Source organism: Ranitomeya variabilis, chromosome 3 (genome assembly GCF_051348905.1).
Source record: "Ranitomeya variabilis isolate aRanVar5 chromosome 3, aRanVar5.hap1, whole genome shotgun sequence".
NCBI lineage: Eukaryota > Metazoa > Chordata > Amphibia > Anura > Dendrobatidae > Ranitomeya > Ranitomeya variabilis.
Genome location: NC_135234.1, coordinates 686,390,508 through 686,407,542, shown reverse-complemented (window position 1 = coordinate 686,407,542; position 17,035 = coordinate 686,390,508). Strand labels below are relative to the sequence as shown.

The window sequence follows — 17,035 nt, the reverse complement described above, 5'->3', positions numbered from 1 at the left end:
CGATTCTCTCATGTGAGTATTTGGTCAGTATTTTACCTCAGTATTTGTAAGCCCAATCAGGAGAGGGCGATAAATACAGAAGTGGTGACGGGTATCTATTAGGCCATGTTCACACATTCAGTATTTAGTCAGTTTTTTACCTCAGTATTTGTAAGCCAAAACCAGGAGTGGGTGATAAATACAGAAGTGGTGACGGGTTTCTATTATACTTTTCCTCTGATTGTTCCACTCCTGATTTCGGCTTACAAATAGTGAGGTAAAATACTGAGCAAATACTGAGCGTGTGAATGTGGCCTCAGAATGTTGAGGCCAGAACTGTACCCCGTAGGCTATGTGTGACACTACGATTTACAGAGGGGGAACATTACATTGGTATCAAGGGTATTCATCTCTCTTTTAAAAGTCGAAACTGGTTGCCATAGGCAACATCTTCATTTTTTTTTCCATTGTAGCATTTGTCCAAAAAATATACTTAAATGAAATAAATTAATAATAATAATAATGAAAATAATAAATAATTAGGTTACAAGATGTTAAAATATGTGATTAAGGGGTTAAAAAACAAAGAACTATATCGAAGTTTCCCACAAGCAGGAGTCTGCCATTACTGATGACAGGGTTGGTGTCTGGGATTGGTCGCTATGGGCAACAGCCGGTTTTCTTTTTATTACCTGCGTCTATACGTCTCCCAGGCTGTCGCACGTGAGTGACGTCATGCGAGCGAGGGGAGCACTTTTGGGTGCAGCAATATGGCGGATGACATCCGAGTGTAGCAACATGCCTTCTGCGGCCATTTGGTGTAGCAAGAGGGCGGCTCCTGTGAGCAGCAGATATTCCGGGCGCGGTCTGCTGGGGGAGGCGGGCTCTCGGCGGCAGCATTGTCAGTCCCGCCTGGCAGCACGTCATCCCCGGAGCTGCTGCTTTGGTCCCGTGTGTCTCGGCGGCGGAGCTGCCTGAAGATGTGTGCGCTCTCGGCCTGGTTCTGGAATGAGCGCTTCTGGCTCCCGCAGAATGTCACCTGGGCCGACCTGGCGGACACGGAGAGCGGCGAGCAGTACCCGCGGGCTGGACACCTCCTGTACGCCTTCCCCACGGCGCTGGGGATCTTCGCATTCAGGCTGCTGTTTGAGAGGTGAGAGATGCCACCCCGGCACCGGGCACTGACAGCTCCACCACCTGTCCTTCCAGGGAGCTCTGCTCCTCAGCGACCACCTGTCCTTCCGGGGGGAGCTCTGCTCCTCAGCGACGACCTGTCCTTCCGGGGGGAGCTCTGCTCCTCAGTGACCACCTGTCCTTCCGGGGGGAGCTCTGCTCCTCAGCGACCACCTGTCCTTCCGGGGGGAGCTCTGCTGCTCCTCAGCGACCACCTGTCCTTCTGGGGGGAGCTCCGCTCCTCAGCGACCACCTGTCCTTCCGGGGGGAGCTCTGCTCCTCAACGACCACCTGTCCTTCCGGGGGAGCTCTGCTGCTCCTCAGCGACCACCTGTCCTTCTGGGGGGAGCTTCGCTCCTCAGCGACCACCTGTCCTTCCGGGGGGAGCTCCGCTCCTCAGCGACCACCTGCCCTTCCGGGGGGAGCTCTGTTCCTCAGCGACCACCTGTCCTTCCGGGGGAGCTCCGCTCCTCAGCGACCGCCTGTCCTTCCTGGGGAACTCCGCTCCTCAGCGACCGTCTGTCCTTCCGCAGGAGCTCTGCTCCTCAACGACCACCTGTCCTTCCTGGGGAGCTCCGCTCCTCAGCGACCGCCTGTCCCTTCTGGGGGGGGAGCTCCGCTCCTCAGCGACCGCCTGTCCCTTCTGGGGGGGGAGCTCCGCTCCTCAGCGACCGCCTGTCCCTTCCGGGGGGGAGCTCCGCTCCTCAGCGACCGCCTGCCCCTTCTGGAGGGGAACTCCGCTCCTCAGCGACCGCCTGCCCCTTCCGGGGGGGAACTCCGCTTCTCAGCGACCGCCTGCCCCTTCCGGGGGGGAACTCCGCTCCTCAGCGACCGCCTGCCCCTTCCGGGGGGGAACTCCGCTCCTCAGCGACCGCCTGCCCCTTCCGGGGGGGAACTCCGCTCCTCAGCGACCGCCTGTCCCTTCCGGGGGGGAACTCCGCTCCTCAGCGACCGCCTGTCCCTTCCGGGGGGGAACTCCGCTCCTCAGCGACCGCCTGTCCCTTCCGGGGGGGAACTCCGCTCCTCAGCGACCGCCTGTCCCTTCTGGGGGGGAACTCCGCTCCTCAGGGATGTGCTCAGGTCTCAGTGTGACAGCCAGGACCTCCTACCAGCAGCCTCCCCTTGGGGCCTCCTCTCTCCTCCCTGGAGTTGGCCTGACGCCTGTCCTTCACCGCTGGTCAGAGTTTTGTGTCCTGATGAGGATCGCTCATCGGGGTCTTCTCTCTGCCGCCATTAATGGACCGCAGGTCTGTACTTCAGCGCCAACTGATCTACCACTACAGCACCCAACGTCTGAAGTAATCGTGCACCTGTCACTCGGAGGCCGGTGCTGGCTGCGGAGGGGTCTTTTTCTAATTTCTGTTCCCCATCAGTTCTGTGGTCACCCCCATTGGTGTTTGCCGGCAGCTGGTCCTGGTGTACTGCGCTGTGTCCAGGTCTTGTGCCGTGTGCTACAGGGGAAGTGCGTGCTATATACCCGTTCTACTAGCCATCTGTCTGGAGCTTTCCCAGAACATGTACTGAACCCTGAAGGACCCTCCAAGATGGACACTGATCCTTTAGGGTGAGGGGAGCTCCTGCTGCAGGGACAAGGTTCTCACTAAATCCTTGGAGCTCGTGTTCAGCTAAATACCTTATCACACCAAGGATGGGTGATAACTTGTTGATGGGGATCTGACCTCCGGGAGCTTTTATACCAGCTAGACAGGAGCAGCAGTGCCCATGCGTGATCACTGCTCTATTCCTTCCCTATGGGGATGCCAGCGCTGCGCTCACCTTTTACCTGCAGCCTTATAGAGGATGAATAGAGCGGCTGTCAGGTGTCCGACCTTCTGCGCCATCTTGTAACATACATGTTCTGCCGAACGGTGATGCTCCCTGCGGCGGGGCTGCCCACCAATTAGTTGTTGCTTTTCCTGCTGATAGGTATAATTACTTGTTTTAATTGGACAAAACCTTTTAAAGGGAACCTATCGCCACGTTTTCCCAATAAAAGGTACATCCACCACCATGAAGGCCTCGTTTACAGCATTCTAGTAAGTCCCCAATCCCATCTGCAAGACACAAATAATCCCTGTATTTTACCCCTCCCATATGCTCTGGTCTTGATCTCGTTCCTCCTCTCTTAATTGCTGCCCTGCATCGTGTATGACCTGTCCCGCGTCCCCCAGTTGTGCTCATACACTGGTGTACTTCGCTCTGCTGAGGATGGGCAGTGTCTTGTAGTGCGCATGTGCGGTCTTTACTTCCAGGTCTTCAACGCTCTTTGACCTTTCCTGGTGCATGCACACTACATTGCTTTCCTCTGCACTCGGCAGGGCAGAATGATGAACGCCTGTGAAGCAGTGTGATGGGGCACACTGTGGGGGCATGAGGCATGACAGGTCATCCATATGAAGCGGAGAAGGACGGTGAATGCAAGAGCGGAGACTGCGGATCAAGACCTGTTGTGCTGTGCGGAGGAGATCGGGGTCTTGCACGCCGCGTACCTGAATGCTGTAAAAGATGTCTTAAAAAATGTGTCCAGTACTAGGACAACCCTTTCTCATACCCCACGCTAGGCCCCAATAAAAGGGATAAAGCCTATACTCTCCTTCCATGCCTGAGCCTTCCCGCGGTGTCAGCACTCACGCTCTCGTTATGAAATGTGACCCCGGCGCCCAATCAGTGCTGGCGTCACTGTCTTCACCTTCGGACAAATCCAACAGGAAGAGGAATTCCGGGCTGCAGCACATCCGACTTCCTATTGATCGATTTGTCTGAAGGTGGGGACAGTGATGCCAGTGCTGATTGGGTGCCGGGGTCATGTGTCATAACGAGAGCTTCGGGACCGCGAGTGCCGACACCGCTGGAACTGTGTGATCCTAATGGTGTAGGCCGCCCATCAGTAGCCTCAACAGAGCTGAGCCCCTTGTAAGGAACTATTGCAATAATTCATCTATTCTATTAGTCATCAGTACTTCCTTTTGTTATGTAACACGGAGCCAACATTAGTCAGTTGTGGCTGAAAAATCCACACAAAAAAGCTTAATTTTTCTTCTATGATGTGGTTGTGTAAAATTCTTTTTTTTTTTTTTTTTTCTGCCTATGTTTTTTTTTTTTTAATTAGTGTCCGAAGAATTTCTACTTTCTCGGTCTCCCATGACAGCACTACGGAGAGAGGGGATCCGCCCTTCAGGGACAGGAAACCTACAGATAAAAAGGGCGGTACCTCTCCCTCGCATCAGTTGGTTTCCTGTCCCTGACGGGGAACCTCCTTTCGGTGATACCTGTAAGAAGACGCCGTATCCAATGGACCGGGGCCGGGTTCCGGCAGCGAGGAGGCTCCTGCCGCGGCTCGTCCGGTGCCCGAAGCCGCCATCGCTGGAACCGAGGGGTTCTTAAGGGTGTGCGGTTGGAGAATCTCCGCCACTCTGAAAGAGGAAGGGGTGCTGAGACACCCGGAGCTCCTGTGCCGACAAGCGCACGTTCCGGGTGTACAAAGATGGCCGCCGCTCCGGAAATGCGGCAGGACTTCCGGGTCATCGCCGCGCGCATGCGCGGTAGCTTTTTCTCCCCGGGGGACGTGACGTAGGACCGGAAGAACGCTGGATGCTGGGAGGTGGCGCCAGATTCAAATAGGGAGATAGTGCACACATGGTTGTTGCACACATGGTTGTTGCACTATCTCCCTGGAAACATGGAGGACAGCGACTTGCAGCAGGAACTGGAGCAGCAGCCGAGGCAGCAGCACCATAGGAAGCAGGCGGACCCTAAAGCCAGGAGAAGTGGGTCTAGCAGCCATTCCACGCAGCGCAGCAGATCTGCTGCAGTGATCAACTCTCCTCTACCAGACCCGGGCCCTCTTCCACAACCGGGAAAGAAGAGGTTGGAGAAAAATAAAAATAAATCCTGCCCCACCTGTGACAAAGCTTTGCCGGTAGCCTGGAACAAAAAGCTTTGTAAATCGTGTATTCAACGATTACTATGTGAAGAGACCACCGATTTCGCATCTGACCTAAAAACGATAATCAGATCTGAGGTTCAGAATGCGCTTATATCTTTCAAAAAAGGGAAAGATAAGAAAAAAGAGACAGTATATTCCCACTCTGACCAGTCTTCATCCGAGGACAGATTCTAACAAATCTGATTCCTCATTATCTTCCTCCGACGAAGATTCGGGCCGTCACTGTTTCCCACTAGAGGAGGTAGAGCTACTATGGGGGTAGAGGATCCCCGTCCCGATAGAACGGCTCAAGACATAATGTTCGGTGGTCTAGGGCAGAAAAAGCGGAGAACATTTCCCCTAAATTCCAACGTCCAAACGCTGATTAAAAAAGAGTGGGAGAAACCTGATAGGAGAAACTCCTCCGTACCCTCGCTTAAAAGGAAGTATCCTTTCGAAGACGAGGCGTCTACTTCCTGGGGGGGATCTCCAGACGAAATTAAAATTATGTTCCATTCCATGTGAGGGAAATTTCTTGTTTGGGGAGACCTTGGATGACATCCTTCAGAAAGCTGGGGACAAAAAGAGAGGTTTTCCAAACCTGGGACCAGCTCCATTCAGACAGTCCTTTAGGAGCCGGAGATTTTTTCGCCGAAGACCCCCCCAGAGAACAGAGTAAATGGGAAGAAGGAAGGAGAAAAGATAGGGGTTATCTTTTTGGCAACACCTCCCGTGACAAAAAACCCTCCAAATGACATCTTCCCTATGGTGGGAGGAAGACTCACTTCATTCTTTCCCGCCTGGAAGAAAGTATCCAACAATACCTGGATCCTAAATCTAATTCACCACGGTCTAAAAATAGATTTTCTCTCTTTACCCCCCCCCAAAATTATGTAGTAACAAAGACAAGGTCTTCAGCAGCAGAGCAAGCCGCACTAGAAAAGGAAATTTATTTCCCTATTACAAAAATCTGTAATTCAAGAGATCTCCCCTCAAGAAATAGGGAAGGAATTTTACTCCCCGCTATTTCTAGTGCCAAAACCCGACGGCTCTTTTCGAACGATAATAAATCTAAAAAAACCTGAACAAATACGAAGAAAATCAAAAATTCAAAATGGAAACAGTAAAGTCTACCATAAAAATCCTTTTTCCGAACTGCTACATGGTCGTGATAGACCTAACCGACGCATATTATCATGTACCCATCCACAAACAATCTCAAAAATTTCTCAGGATGTCGGTACCCATAGAGGGTCAAGTAAGAAATTTCCAATAGAGCCCTCCCGTTCGGGATCTCAATTGCTCCGCGAGTGTTTACAAAAATAGTAGCGGAAATGATGGCCCACATAAGGGAACAAAATATATTAATAGTCCCTTACTTGGACGATTTTCTTATTGCAAGCGACTCGGCTCAAAGTTGCAGGGAACAGCGGGACCGAGTGATAAATATTCTAATGGACTTGGGTTGGCTCATAAATATAAAAAAATCAAAGTTGGAACCCTGTCAAATTCAGGAGTTTCTGGGACTAACATTAGACTCCCAGGTCCAAGAATGCCGACTCCCAGTGTCCAAAAAAGACAATATAATGACTATGATAGCACGAACCCTACACAACCCCTCCATGACTCTAAGGAGGGGGTGTCGCTACTGGGCTCTCTCTCTTCATGTCTGCCAGCAGTACCTTTTGCACAATTCCACACGAGAGAGCTTCAATGGCTTATACTGGAATGGCAGTCAAAACTAAAAGACAATTTAGAAGGTCGCATCATTCTAAATTCCTCAGTTATTCATTCCCTTCTCTAGTGGGGAAAGAGCCAAAACCTTTCAAAGGGAATCCCTTGGGTACCAAAAATATCTCGGGTAATAACAACCGATGCGAGTCCCAGGGGGTGGGGGGCTCACATGGAAAACAGGGTGGCTCAGGGAGACTGGACAGTTCAGGAACTATCAGCATCCTCGAACCAAAAAGAACTTTGGGCGGTATATCGAGCTCTTCTATTTTTTTCTCGCCTATATTCGAGGGCATCATGTCCGAATTTTTTCGGACAACAAGGTGACAGTAGCATATATAAACCACCAGGGAGGAACAAGGTCTCGATCACTGATGAGTTCCTCCGCCAAATTATCAGTCTTGTAGAGGAAAATCTACTATCCCTTTCGGCACTACATATTCAGGGGTCACACAACGAAAAGGCAGATTACTTCAGTCGGACTCAGTTAAAACAAGGCGAGTGGTCCCTAAACCAATCCATCTACAACCAGATTACGGAGATGTGGGGAACCCCAACAATAGATTTATTCGCCAATTCCAAAAACAAAAAAGTAAACATGTTTTGCTCACTAAACCTGGAAGGGAACCCCCAGGCTCTGGATGCTTTTCTGATTCCATGGACCCACAAACTAACATATGCTTTTCCTCCAATTGTTCTGATCCCGGCAGTCATTCGGAAAGTCAGAGAGGACAAAACAAAAATGATCCTTATAGCCCCATTCTGGCCAAAAAGGACATGGTTTTCCTGGCTAAGGATGCTATCGGTCTCAGACCCATGGATCCTACCGAATATACCAGACGTACTACAGCAAGGGCCGATCTTCCACCCACAGGAGTCGAACTTACATTTAACGGCCTGGATTTTGAATGGAGACTATTGAAACAAAGGGGGTTTTCGGACAACTTAGTAGGCACGTTGTTAAAAAGTAGAAAACCTATTACTACTAAAGCATATGGGAAAACGTGGAAAAAATTCTTATCCGTCTCCAAAGTAAAAGTCCAGGATGGGCCTTCTATTGATAAAATACTTGAATTCCTACAAAAAGGTCTGGAACAGGGGTTGGCGGTTAGTACTCTGAAGGTACAAATAGCAGCTCTGGGAGCATTCTATAATCAAAATATTGCAGCCAATCCATGGGTAGTAAGATTTATTAAAGCGGTAACCAGGTCAAAACCTCTAGTTACTCAAAAAATGCCCTCATGGGAACTAAACTTAGTTCTCTCTGCACTAACGGGTCCTCCATTCGAACCCATAAACACAATTTCCATTAAAACACTATCACTTAAGACTATTCTTCTGGTAGCTTTAACATCTGCGTGCAGAATAAGTGACATTCAAGCCCTGTCCTCTAACCCACCTTTTACAAAAATATTAGATGAGTCACTCTTAAACCCGACCCGGCCTATTTGCCGTCCTTTTGCCCAGACCCTAAAAATGAGAGAGAGCGAAATTTCCATAATTTAGATGTCAGAAGATGTCTAGTCCAATATTTAGATTCCACCAGGGAGTATAGGAAGGAAGGCTCTTTATTTGTCTGTTTTCAGGGTCCCAGAAAAGGATTCCGTGCATCCAAAGGTACCTTGGCAAGGTGGATAAAGGAGGCAATAGCCTTGGCATATTCATCCACGGGGAATACGATCCCGGATGGTATAAAATCGCATTCCACATGGGCAGTAGCTACCTCATGGGCTGAGAGGTCAGAGGTATCAATTGAGCAAATCTGCAAAGCTGCCACCTGGTCATCACCATCAACCTTTTTTAGACACTATAGATTAAATCTAGCCTCTGTGTCTGACTTGACCTTCGGGAGAAGGGTTCTCGAGGCGGTGGTCCCTCCCTAAGCTTAGTCTCTGCAATTCTCTCCGTAGTGCTATCATGGGAGACCGAGAAAGTCATAGTTACTCACCGATCACGGTGTTTCTCGGAGCCCATGACAGCACCCGCTTATTCCCTCCCATCATGAGTGTGGTGAGCACTTACTTATATATAACTAACATAACATAATATAGGCACGGTGTTCCTCTAATAAGCAATGTTATAATATGGTTTCTCTGTTGTAACTAACCTGGAGGTCCTCCGATGCTCTATAAACCAACTGATGCGAGGGAGAGGTACCGCCCTTTTATCTGTAGGTTTCCTGTCCCCTCTCTCCGTAGTGCTGTCATGGGCTCCGAGAAACACCGTTATCGGTGAGTATGACTTTTGCTTCTTTACCACATGGAAAAGAAACCTACCATGTGCAGCATAAGGCTCGCTCACACCGGTGCATAACACAGGCCCGTGCTAGCTGATATTTTATCGGATTGGCCCAGTGTTCTCCCGTGGGGCAGAGCAGATCTGCAATTATTTTCTCTTGCCGTATCAGCATGGGAAACCTATCGCACTATGCTGCGGCTGCATCCGACAGATCGCACTTAGGCCTCTTTCGCACATCCATTTTTTTAGAATCAGTCACAATCCGTCAGTCTTGAAAAGACCGATCCTGTGCTGATTGTAAAAAACTGATGCACCGGGTCTGTTTTTTTTACATATCTGTTGAAGTAGTTACAGCCGGAATTTAAAGAAACAGAATTCGAGAGAGAGATTTTCCCCTGATTGGAAATCCTTCCAGGCATGCTCAGTTTCAAAAAAACGTAATCTGTTTTTTGTCGGTCAGCGACAGATCCTGCGTCCATTGGCTTCCATTATAGCCAACGACGGACAGGGCAGGATCCATCGCTGGGTGATTTTCCGACATATACAAAAAATGTTTCTATGTGCGTTGTCTGCGCCCGATGGACAGCGATTTGACAACGGATCCAGCACACAACGGATGAAACGGAAGGCCATCGTCACAATCCGTCGCTAATACAAGTCTATGAGAGAAAAACGGATCCAGCAGAAACATTTGTTGGATCCGTCTTTTCCACAAAATGACGGATTTTGACAGAAACAAAAAGACGGAAGTGTGAAAGAGGCCCAACCCATACAAGTCGATGGGTGCGTGTGAAACGTCAGACTGCACTCTGATGTCATCCAAGTGCAGAAATTAAGTTCTTCATCTTTTTTGCACCTGTGCTGCGATTCTCTTATGCGAGAGAATCGGCTCCCGCACGGATGACTCTCGGCTCACTCTCTGACAGTTTGATCCAAGTGTCATTAGCATAATATGCCCAATTCTCACGCCTGTATGAGCTAACCTCATGTATTTTTTTTTGTTTGTTTTTTTTTTTTCCACTGAAATCAATAGGAACCTTATTCAGTACGGTATTTGTAATTTTGATCCTCATCCATGTGTCTGTTTTCACCACGTGTGAGCATATGTCAGTCTACTCCAACATCCCTCTTCCCATTAAGAAAAAAAAAGAAAAAAAACAACAACAAAAAAAAGCCTCCGTCACCATACACTTAGTCCATACATCTGTTTCATCAGATTCCAGGACATCGAAAGTCTCTCCCCCATAACTAAATGGCGCCTTAAAGAAAGGATCCGTACAGACTCGTTACAACTGTATTCAGGATCATTATAATAGAAAATATAAGTTTGTAAATGAGGTAAGGAGTAAAGAGGTTTTCTCAATAACTGCATTTATTACCGATGCAAACGTTAGGTGATAGTTCTTGGAGTGATGGTGGTCCTACCGCTGGGCCCTCCAGTTATTGGGAGAATGGGGGTCCCAGAGACCCTTGTGTGAATGGAGTTGTTTGCATGCTTGAGCACCGCATTATTCACTTTGATGGGACTGATGCAGACGGCAGAGTTGTCAGACCCCTATGAGTGATTGGAGCTGTGGTCTTCTACGTCCCCGACTTCTTGATTCACATAGGGGTCTCTGGGAGCACTGTTCTAGTAATCATGGGTGTCTGTGGTCTCACCTTCAGCGATCATACATGCATGTGCATAGGCAAAAAATGTATTTGTTGCCTAAAAAACTTTAAAGGGAGTCAGTCACCAGACTTTCCACCTAATGTGAGAGCACAATAATGTAGGGGCTTCCTATGGTTACGGGCGTCTTAATACTTCAGGAACGGGTCAGACTCTGAGGTTTCTTGTTTTAAACATTTTAACCTGCTTTAATAAAGAAAATTGTATTTTATACCTGGATGGTTGTGCCGGAAACTGCCCTTCGTTTCTTCTACGTTGCCTGAAATCACCAGCATGTAGGCTACCCACCGGGTCATCTGGCTGCAACAATCTTTATCATGCTTCCAGCGTGATCGGCTCCAACCCTCTCCTTTCCCTTTACTTTCAACCATAATGTACGGACAGAGACCCTGATCCCAGTGATGTGTCACTTAATGGGCTACTTGCTGTAGTTTTGATATAATCACAGTTTTATCAGCAGGAGATTCACTAGAGGAGTAGTAAACCTGCTGCCATGTCATCCTCTATAGTTAGGAACTGTGTTACTCTGCCCCTGTCACTGATTGGCAGCTTTCTGTGTACACTGTGCATAGGCAGAAAGCTGCCAATCTGTGTTGAGGGCGCGGTTATGCAGATCTCGGCATTCAGAGAACTGCTAGACCTGCAGTAGATAAGTGATTTTGTCAAAACGGTAACAAGCAGATGTAGCAAAAACATATTGATAGATTACCTTTTTAAAGTGGTGCCCACGGCTATAAGTTGCCTATGTTGGATCTCTGGAGGCCCAACACGTGGCAGCCCACCAGCTCCAGCCGCTGTCATAGCTGGTCCATCTGAGCGATGGATATGCCTTGTGCCCCCACCACTGATGGTACAAAGGTCGGCTTCTCAGGCATAAATGTCTACCTTTGGTTAGTCCAGACTTATTTTTTGGCATTAGAGCGCAGACCTCTTAATACAAAACCTTGTAACTTCAGGGACTTTATCATTGATGATGGCGTAAGAGAACGACGGGCTAGACGCAGAGCACGTGTAGGAAATTAGTGGCTTATCGGGGTGGAATCCTCCCCAAATATCTGCCGCTGAAGTATGGTGCAATGAATGAATAGTCCACTAAGTCTCAGTACACATTCTGCAGACAAGGCGTGAAGGACATGATGGCTTCCTGCAAACTTTGGAAAAAAAAAAGTCAGCAAGCTCCATGTATCATCTGCAGATCTTGCAGTGCGTGCCCACACACAGCCTGACCCCAGCAGCGGGCAGTATCTGGTGCTCGCAGTCCTGAGTCCGCTGTGTATGTGAGGCTGGTGCTCTCCTCACCCCTGATGGCAGCAATGAATGGGCTGCTGTGTATTAGCATACGTAGCGGCCTGTCGGTCATCACGGACATGGCGCGCTCTCACTACAGCTACCTTTCCACTGTGGCTTGTTCTCTTAACATTCGTGCTGTCCTGGGTATAGGAGAAGCAATGTGCAGCTTTATATCCTGCTCGTACTAAAGGCAGCAAATTCAGCTGCTGGATCTACTTCTGTGGCACCCACCAGTGCTTACTGTGGGGGAAGCTCCACCGGATAGGCCATGTAGAGCCTTCATGCATTTCCAAACAATGGTGGTCTCCTGACCCTCTTCTGCCAGCTGCAGCGTCCAGGTGAAGGGTGATGGAGAATTGGCTTTCATTCCATGATAGTGTTGGCAGTTTCCATTCAGTTCTATGGATGTTATGAAATCGGACAGCCAAGGATGGATGTAGTGGTTACTGCACCCGGCATGGGATCGGGGAATCGGAGGTGGACCCCCACCCATTATAGTCGTGGCGCACCCTGTGGATGTACCCGCTCTAATGTGAGGGCATTTCAGGGACGACTTCTGGTTTGGCAGACCGTGTGCTTTGTGTTGGATGGCATTGATCCATACCAATCACGGTTATAAAAGAAACTTTGTTTCATAAGCAACCTTCACTCCCTCCACAAGAAGTGATACAGAAACTCTCTGGGTTAAAGTGTCTTCTACATTACTGCTTTGATTTTTATTTATTTTTTTAATAATGGTGCTGCAAGCAGGGCTGTGGAATCGGAGCCCATTTTGGAGGAGGTGGAGGTTTTGGCTTACCGACTCCACAGCCCTGGCTGCAAGATCTTGGTAAATGTAGTATTGAGGAGGGTATCTGATGCTTGGGCCAATCGCTGGGTTCAGAGTATGGGACTTGGGAGTCCACCCCCCAACACCACCACCCATTTGAATGGAGCTATGGTTTTATATGTGCTGGAGATGGCTGAGCGCTGGCTGTGCGCTGTACTGGGGTATCTCCAGCAGTCTCATAGGCAATCAATGAACTGGTAGCATGCATTATTCCACTTAAATGGACCTTTTACTAAACTTTTCATTTTGAACTGGACACACAATGTAGTTGTGGCTGCAAAGGGGAATAATTGTATATATATTATTTTTATTTAATCTCAATGCAGAGGTATTAACCTAGTCGGCACTTAATTTAATTTTCTTTAAATCCAAGTAGGCGTTATCAGTTTGTTTGTTCTTTCTTGTATTTCTTCCCTCTGTATGACACTAACCAATCATAGGCATGCAGCAACACACGGGGAATTAAAACTCCTCCACCATAGCTTAGAACAGGCTATTCCTGTGTGAGATGTAATGACAGCCCTTATCTCGCTGCAGAGCGATTACCAAGTTGCTGTGAGGACAGCAGACCTGTTCATTGTAATTACAAAAACCTTTTGAGCTTTAATTTTCTGGCAGTCCCTTTAGAGGTATGGGCAGTACAGCTGAGTTTAGCTGCGTCACATTACAAACTCTTCTATTACCGTAACTCTCTCCTCATATTGCTACCACCTCTGCTGTACTGCCTCTCCCTCCCTAATTGGACTGCCAGGAGATGACAGATTACAGGTGTCATGACGCTGGGGTCTGCTGTGCTCACAGCAACCTGTATCCGCTTTTCAGAGAAATCAGATATTAGATTATGTCTGGCAGTGAGAAACCTACACTAAGCTATTGTTTCTCTTTCCTTTTGTGTTGCTGCCTTCTTATGATTGGTCAGCATCATACAAGAAGTACATGCCCCCAGTGAACTCTCTGGTAGCACCCACTAGGACCCAATGAAAATTAACTCATTAGCGTCCAAATACTTTGCTAATAACACTACAATGGGGAGCCAAAATGAAAAAAACAAAAACATGTCGTATTCTTCCCTGCAACTGCTATTACATTGTGTCCAGTTCATCAAGCAACATTTGATGAAATGTCCTCTAAAGTGGGATGCTTCAAAGCTCAAAGGTGTCCTGTAAATAAGGGACAATTTACCATCTTTATTAAACCCCTTTGAGGCCTATTCACATAAGCCTTGTAGTCCTAGCGCTTGTCTTTCATAGAGGCCCTTTTCCAGCACAGAACTAGTGTCCTTGGCGTTTTGTTGAAGTTTGAGATGAAGATAAATTTTGGTCTCTCACCTCATTTCTACCCCATGTGCTTCTTTCAGTCTGTCCCAACAATCTCTAGGTGTGAATGCACCTTTAGCCCTGGATTGTGTCTTGGATTATTTACTTTCCTGCACTGATAAGCGGTGTGCGCTCCTCAGGTCGGCGTTCACATAACATACTTTGCACTACAATCTCTGCGATGTAGGAAAATGGAGCATGTGTAAACACCTTTGTGTCTCTCATCTGCTCAGGATTTACTGATAAGCCATGTCATAAGACTGAAGTTACATAAGGCTGCATTTACAGGTGATCATCGAAATCACTTGCTGGGCTACATCTAACCACAGTCACTAGAGTCCTGAAGATGGATATGTCTATCCTACAGGTGCTTATCACAAGATTAGAATAGCACCAAAAGGTTAATTTATTTCAGTTCTTCAATACAGAAAGTGAAACTCCTATATTATATAGTCATTACAGAGTGATCTATTTCAAGTGTTTATTTCTGTTAATGTTGATGATTCTGGCTTACAGCCAGTGAAAACCCCAAAGTCATTATCTCAGTAAATTACAATACTTTATAACACCAGATTTTAAAATTTCTACTGAAATGTATGTTCAGTAAATGCACTCAATACTTAGTCGGGCTCCTTTTCCATCAATTACTGCATCAATGCGGCGTGGGATGGAGGCGATCAGCCTGTGGCAGTGCTGAGGTGTTATGGAAGCCCAGGTTGCTTTGATAGCAGCCTTCAGCTCGTCTGCATTGTTGGGTCTGGTGTTTCTCATCTTCCTCTTGACAATACCCCATAGATTCTCTATAGGGTTAAGGTCAGGTGAGTTGCTGGCCAATCAAGCACAGTGATACTGTTGTTTTTAAACCAGGTATTGGTACTTTTGGCAGCGTGGACAGGTGCTAAGTCCTGCTGGAGAATGAACTTTCCATCTCCAAAAAGCTTGTCTGCAGAGGGGAGCACTTCACACTAGACCCCAAGCAGCTTGGATTGTGGCCTTTCCACTCTTCCTCCAGACTCTGGGACCTCAATTTCCAAATGAAATACAAAATTTACTTTCATCTGAAAACAACACCTTGGACCACTGATCCACAGTCCAGTTCCTTTTCTCCTTGGCCCAGGTAAGACACTTCTGGAGTTGTCTATTGGTCATGAGCGACTTGACACAAGGAATGCGACACTTGTAGCCCATGTCCTGCATACGTCTATGGGACCTTTTTAAACACTTAGGGTAGCCTTTTCGGGTGTTTTTTGTTAATTATTCTACTTTACTGAGATAATGACTTTTGGGTTTTCATTGGCTGTAAGCCATAATCCTCAACATTAAGAGAAATAAACACTTGAAATAGTTCACTCTGTTGGTATTGACTCTGTATAATGAAATTCACTTTTTGTATTGAAATTAACTTTTTGATACTATTCTAATTTTGTGAGAAGCACCTGTATATACTATTGTGATATACGAACGTGTTACTTTTCTTGGGCCGGCGGATATTAATGATGGGCACTACTTTGTCAGAAAGGTCTTTGAGGGCTGCCATAATTACTCAGCATTGGAGAAACATGCACCCAACTTGTAAGTCACGTTGCCCGTACATATGCTATAGCTGACCCCTGTCGTCTATGACCTAACCCCGTGCAGTCAATTGCCGTTTACCCTGAGACGAGCAGGGAAAGGTACCGTTTTCCTAAAAGCTGCCCTTACTGCTGGCTATTAAGACTTTGCTCACAAGAGTTTTTACTACTGTCAGTTTGTCAGTTAAAATGCTAGTAAAAAACTGATTTATTTATTTTTTTTTTGTAATGACTTCCGACCTGTGCCTTCGTGGGCATGGGTTCTATGAAGATGGTGGCTTGTATTTGCTTGTCTTCTTGTGCCGGCTGCAGCTTACATTGATTGTGTGTCCTGTAATGACAGGAGTGATCATTAGCACTGATGGATTAGTTACGGTGAGGTATTCTTGTCAGGGATTTGGTTGCAATCCCTGGGCTTAAATTGCATCCTCTGCCTCCGAGAGATCTCTTGTCATCTCACCCAAACCCCAATTAAAGTCAGCAGTGATAAGCGACGGCCAGAAACCGCCGATCACGGCGCAGAATGTATCTACCGAGCGTGCGGGGGTGCCGAGGGTACGACCATAAAGACAACAATCAATGGCACGAAAAAAATGCCAAGTGTTTCTGTGTAATATCGGGTCTGATTCACCTGGTTATAGATACAGCAACTTGTTTAACCCATTCCTATTGGGACTTGTTTTAGTTTTTGCATTTTCTTTTATTCTCTTAATATAGCCATCTTGGGGCCTGTTTTTAATCAAACAGGACATAGTTTTGAATGTACCATTAATATTACATACTGAAAAAGAAGAAAAAATGCTACTATGACAAATTGCAATTCCAGTTTTTTGGGCGATTTTTTTTTTTTTTTTTTTTAATAACTTTTATGCGGGAGACTTGATCTGATAGCATGATTATTCAGATTGCTACAACTGCAGATTTAAAAAATAAATAATTTTTATTTCCTGCAACCAATAATGGAATATCCAGGTCGCATTTTAAGAAATCTCATTCTACTAAACCTACGGTATTTGTACCGTAAATTGGCCAATGTTGTGGCTTTCTGTAGGTCCATTTGTCCTGCGTATTCCACTCTTTGCAGTGCCCCCTTTTTCACTACTATGTCTTTGGTACAGGAGGTCTGCAGCAAACGCGCGCCATGGTAACGTACACTTATTTTTGTCCCCTCCAGTAATGACTAGGCAGAAAGACAAATGACCTGTGTTAACCCTTTAGTGACCGGGCCAAATTTTTGAAATCTGACCAATGTCTCTTTCTGTGGTAATAACACTGGAATGTTTCAACATATCCCAGGAAAGAAATATATCTTGG

General features: G+C 47.2%; 1 protein-coding gene across 2 annotated transcripts in view; it reads left to right on the top strand.

The window, feature by feature from the left end:
* The first annotated feature begins 695 nt into the window (after window positions 1-695).
* Window positions 696-17,035, top strand: part of CERS5 (ceramide synthase 5) — a 91,816-nt gene continuing 75,476 nt past the window's right edge. The window contains exon 1 of one of the 2 annotated variants that reach the window (XM_077298068.1): window positions 696-1,132. In XM_077298068.1, coding sequence (XP_077154183.1) covers window positions 960-1,132 — 173 coding nt within the window. In that variant the 5' untranslated portion in view covers window positions 696-959. The remainder of the gene's footprint in view (window positions 1,133-17,035) is intronic. The other variant, XM_077298067.1, reaches the window with a different exon arrangement.